Source organism: Borostomias antarcticus, assembly GCF_949987555.1.
Source record: "Borostomias antarcticus genome assembly, chromosome: 19".
In the NCBI taxonomy this organism is placed as follows: Eukaryota; Metazoa; Chordata; class Actinopteri; order Stomiiformes; family Stomiidae; genus Borostomias; species Borostomias antarcticus.
In genome coordinates, this window is record NC_140252.1 from 10,900,202 (window position 1) to 10,904,078 (window position 3,877).

Genomic DNA, 3,877 nt, shown 5'->3' on the forward strand with positions numbered 1-3,877 from the left:
GGCCAGGCCAACTCCTGCTAGCCACACATGCTAATGTCAGTCACAGATCGTCACACTGCGGTGGGGGAGTGGGCTGCAGCTGGCTAGTGGCAGACCATGTGTCTCTAGAAAGGCCTGTGTGTGTGTGGGTGTGTGCGTGCGCGAGTGTGTGTGTGTGTGACAGAGAGACAGGTGTGAGGAATGTCAGACAGGTGGGCGGGTGTTGTCAAACCTACAATCCCAGTTGGAGCTGGGTCCTAATGACCACTAGTCTCTAATGACCACTAGACTCAATGGATGTAGGTTTTGGGGATAAGCCTCGTCATTTGTTTATTACTGCCCAATCAGTGGTGATGGAATATGTTGTTGACCCAATCGGATTCAATCCAGACTACGTGAAACAACCTAGCAACCTCTCCGCCGAAGACAATGGTGATTTGTTTAAAGAAATACATTGCCCCCCCCCCATCCCCGAATGGTAAAGAGTCCAAGCCAGACCTTTCTCCAGCACTGGCACCACATAAAAAGTGGTCTGGCTATGCGAGACCAAATGACCACTGACGGAACACTAGGCCTGTCCTAACGACCACTGACAGGACACTAGGCCTACGCCCTGCCTTCCGTGGGTTCTTCTGAGCCCAGCCAGAATGACCCGGAGCCCGCTGGGCCTAATAGGAAGGGTGTGAAGAGAGATAGGGGCAGAGCTGAGGGGCTGGAACATGACCTGACCTACTGTGGAGATATTATTAGATACTACAGAGAAGGACTCCCAGCCAACTGGTGGAGTTGGAAGAGGGGGAGGGGCGTGCATGCATACGCACGTACACACACACACACACAGACGCACACACACACGCACACAGACACACACCTTATGATACTGTAGTTCAGAGTGTGTTGTTGTAGGCCCTTGCTGGGGCTGTGTGTGTGTGTCTGTGTGTGTGTGTGTGTGTGTGTGTGTGTGTTACTTACGGGCTTCAAACTCGCTGAGTAATAGAAGTCTCTCTGAGGGAGTTCTCTCCGTGGTGACTTTCTGGGGGGGGATCACAGAGGTTAAAGGGACAGTTCACTTTTTCAACATTCAGCGTGTTTTTCCGAATCATTATCCAGACTATTAGATTATCAGATTATCTATCTATGCCTTTAATCAAAACAGAGGTAACATTTTGGAGCCAGTTCTCCTCTCCTCTCTCTTCCTCCATCCTCCCCTCTCAACTGAACTGCCTCTATATGAGAACAGATTGGGCAGCTGTCCTCCCTGATCCACTCTCTCTCTCTCTCTCTCTCTCTCTCTCTCTCTCTCTCTCACACCTGTTTCATGATGATTCTGGCCACCAGTCTGACGGTCTCCGATGGACACCAGTTCTCCCCGTAGGCGCACATGGCAGAGCACTCCAGCTTGTGCATGGACCAGTCTCCCTTCTGCAGAGGAGAGAGAGAGAGGGAGGGAGGGGGAGAGGAGAGCGGGCAGGAGAAAGGGGAAGAAAAAAGGGGGAGGGAGGAGACAGATGAAGGAGGGAGATGGAGAATGGACAGAGCAACGTGACTTCACAGGCAAGCCATCTGTAGCACTCTCAACCACATGGTAACACAGACACTAAGGTGTGTGTGTGTGTGAGAGAGTGAGTGTTAAAGAGAGAGAGAGAGAGACACACACACACACAGAAGGGGCTGGGAAGAGTGTTTGTTTGTGAGAGAGACGCATACAGAAGGGTGTGACAGAGGAGTGTGTGTACACGTGTACACACACACACACACACACACACACACACACACACACACACACACACACACACACACTCACACACAGAGTGTCCTGAGGTCTCGAGGGCTTGCAGTGATGGATGCTGGAGAGCTTATAAGAATGCTCCATACTGAATGTCCCGTCTCGCCTTGGTGGAGACGGGGATGAATATGCACCAGCCAACGGCCAGGAGGATAGATCGCCATAGCAACTGTGAGAATGAGGCCACATCGTCCTTCTCACATGGTGTCTAGTGGTAAACAAGGTACTGAAAACCACACACACACACACAGACAAACGCACAAACACACGCACGCACTTACCTGACAGTCTATATTGCAGTAGTAGGCCTGTTTACACTTGCCACACTTTGAAAGCCCCTCCCTCCTGTGATATGATAGGACAGAGAAGAGGACCGTCAAGTCAAGTCAGGTCAGGTGAGGGGAACCTACCGACTTATTATGACCACGCAAAGCAAAAGATGAATCAAGAACGGCTTGGAGAAGCACAGACATGGATGAAATAGGTTGGAACCATGTAACAGACTGAGGCCACCGGAATCTCAATGGACCCCTGGTGGAGAGGGAGAGAACCCCCCCCCCCCCCCCACCATGTCTCATTGTCTCTCCTGCCTATCTCTCTGGAGACCAGCCCAGATGTATATATAGAGAGACATGACCTTTCTCTGCCACCATCTGCCCTTAACAGAACCCAACCCAACACCACGACTTTGTGTGTGTGTTTGTGAGAGAGATACACAAGTGCGTGCGTTTTGTGAAATGTGTGTGTGTGTGTGTGTGAGAGAGAGAGAGAGAGAGAGAGAGAGAGAGAGAGAGAGAGGATATTTAAGAGTATTTGGAAGTGTGGGTCATCACATTCTAAGAATACAGTCTGTCTGTAGTGGTGAAGTACTCCATCAGGGTTTGAGGAGCGTCATGAAGTGTGTGTGTGTGTGAAGTACAAGTAGTTATGTAGGCTAACTCTCTGCATCGCAGCAACATTCTCAGTCTCTTCTCATAAGCTCAAAGATGAGCTGTGCAACCCAAAACAGACAATCTGGTCATCAGCTGTGTAGCATTAAAGTCTGCTGGTAGTCAATTCGTGGCAGCTACGAGCTATTACTTGCTGACGTTACACTGGCTGTAAACCATTCGTTTTCATGCTAAAACAAAGGCTGAAAGTTTCAGTGGCGAGCTAGTTACAATGTCAGCAAGTAGTCCTTCGTTTGACACGAGGCTAGATTCAGTGGCAGAAACCAAACGAGGTTGGACGGGGACTGCAGACAGACGGCAGCTCCGTACCTGGTGAAGCAGAATTCACAGTGCGCCCCTCTCTCGTTCAAAGTCAGCACGTAGGAGTACGCGGGGCAGCAGAACACCAGGTCCCCGACCGGGAAGTGCTTCAGAGCCTGCAGTCCTCTGCCCTTCCCCGGGCTGAGGAACCTCTCGCTGCCCTCTATGCCCTCGTTCTTCATCGTTCTTTACCGTCGCGGTTCCACCGAGCTAGCACTAGCTGGCTATGCTACTTCAGCTACGTTAGCTGGGTCTCAAAACGCAACACGCACGGGGTCAGGGTTTTGCAATGAGCTAGCTGTCTTGTGGTAGCTGGCTAGCTACACTTGCACCCAGACCCAGTTTCACTGTCCAAGGCCTTGCGGTTCAAAACGACAAAGTGGCAGGAGCTTGTGCTGCTAACTGGTGATAGCTCTCCACCCCAGGAACGAGTCTAGCTGGCTGTACTCTCTTCGAGATGTGTCAGCTGTCAGGTCACAGCAGCGCACACCAGAGATACGACACACTCAATCTAACTGGCTTTCCGAACCTGGGGTTATCTGACGCGAGGTCCTAGCGCCGGTCTAAACAAGGACATGCGCCTGCGTCTGTGCGAATAACAGCTGTACAGTGCCATCGTGTGGTTGAAGGTGGCAGCACACTGTGGAAAGCACTTGACCCGCACTAGTCTTGAAGAGCACAGGAGAGTGATCGTCCTCTGTGTGGCAAATCTGATTTTGTCAAATGTTTTGTACTGAGGAGGATATGTTGGCATAATTGTTGCCAAGACTTGACACTTGAATGACACTTGAAAGGGATAGTGTAATAACCTGCAATACTTGTACATTGATAAAACCTGACAATATGACCTGCAAAATCAACC

At 50.7% G+C, this 3,877-nt stretch overlaps 1 protein-coding gene across 1 annotated transcript in view; it reads right to left on the reverse strand.

Moving 5' to 3' along the window:
• Positions 1–3,418, reverse strand: part of smyd2a (SET and MYND domain containing 2a) — an 11,114-nt gene extending 7,696 nt beyond the window's left edge. The window contains exons 1-4 of the mRNA XM_084453427.1: positions 3,025–3,418; positions 2,047–2,110; positions 1,291–1,401; positions 952–1,012 (exon numbers count right to left, since the gene is read on the reverse strand). Of these exons, the coding sequence (XP_084309553.1) occupies positions 952–1,012; positions 1,291–1,401; positions 2,047–2,110; positions 3,025–3,197 (409 nt within the window). The 5' untranslated portion in view covers positions 3,198–3,418. The remainder of the gene's footprint in view (positions 1–951; positions 1,013–1,290; positions 1,402–2,046; positions 2,111–3,024) is intronic.
• Between the last annotated feature and the right edge of the window lie 459 nt (positions 3,419–3,877).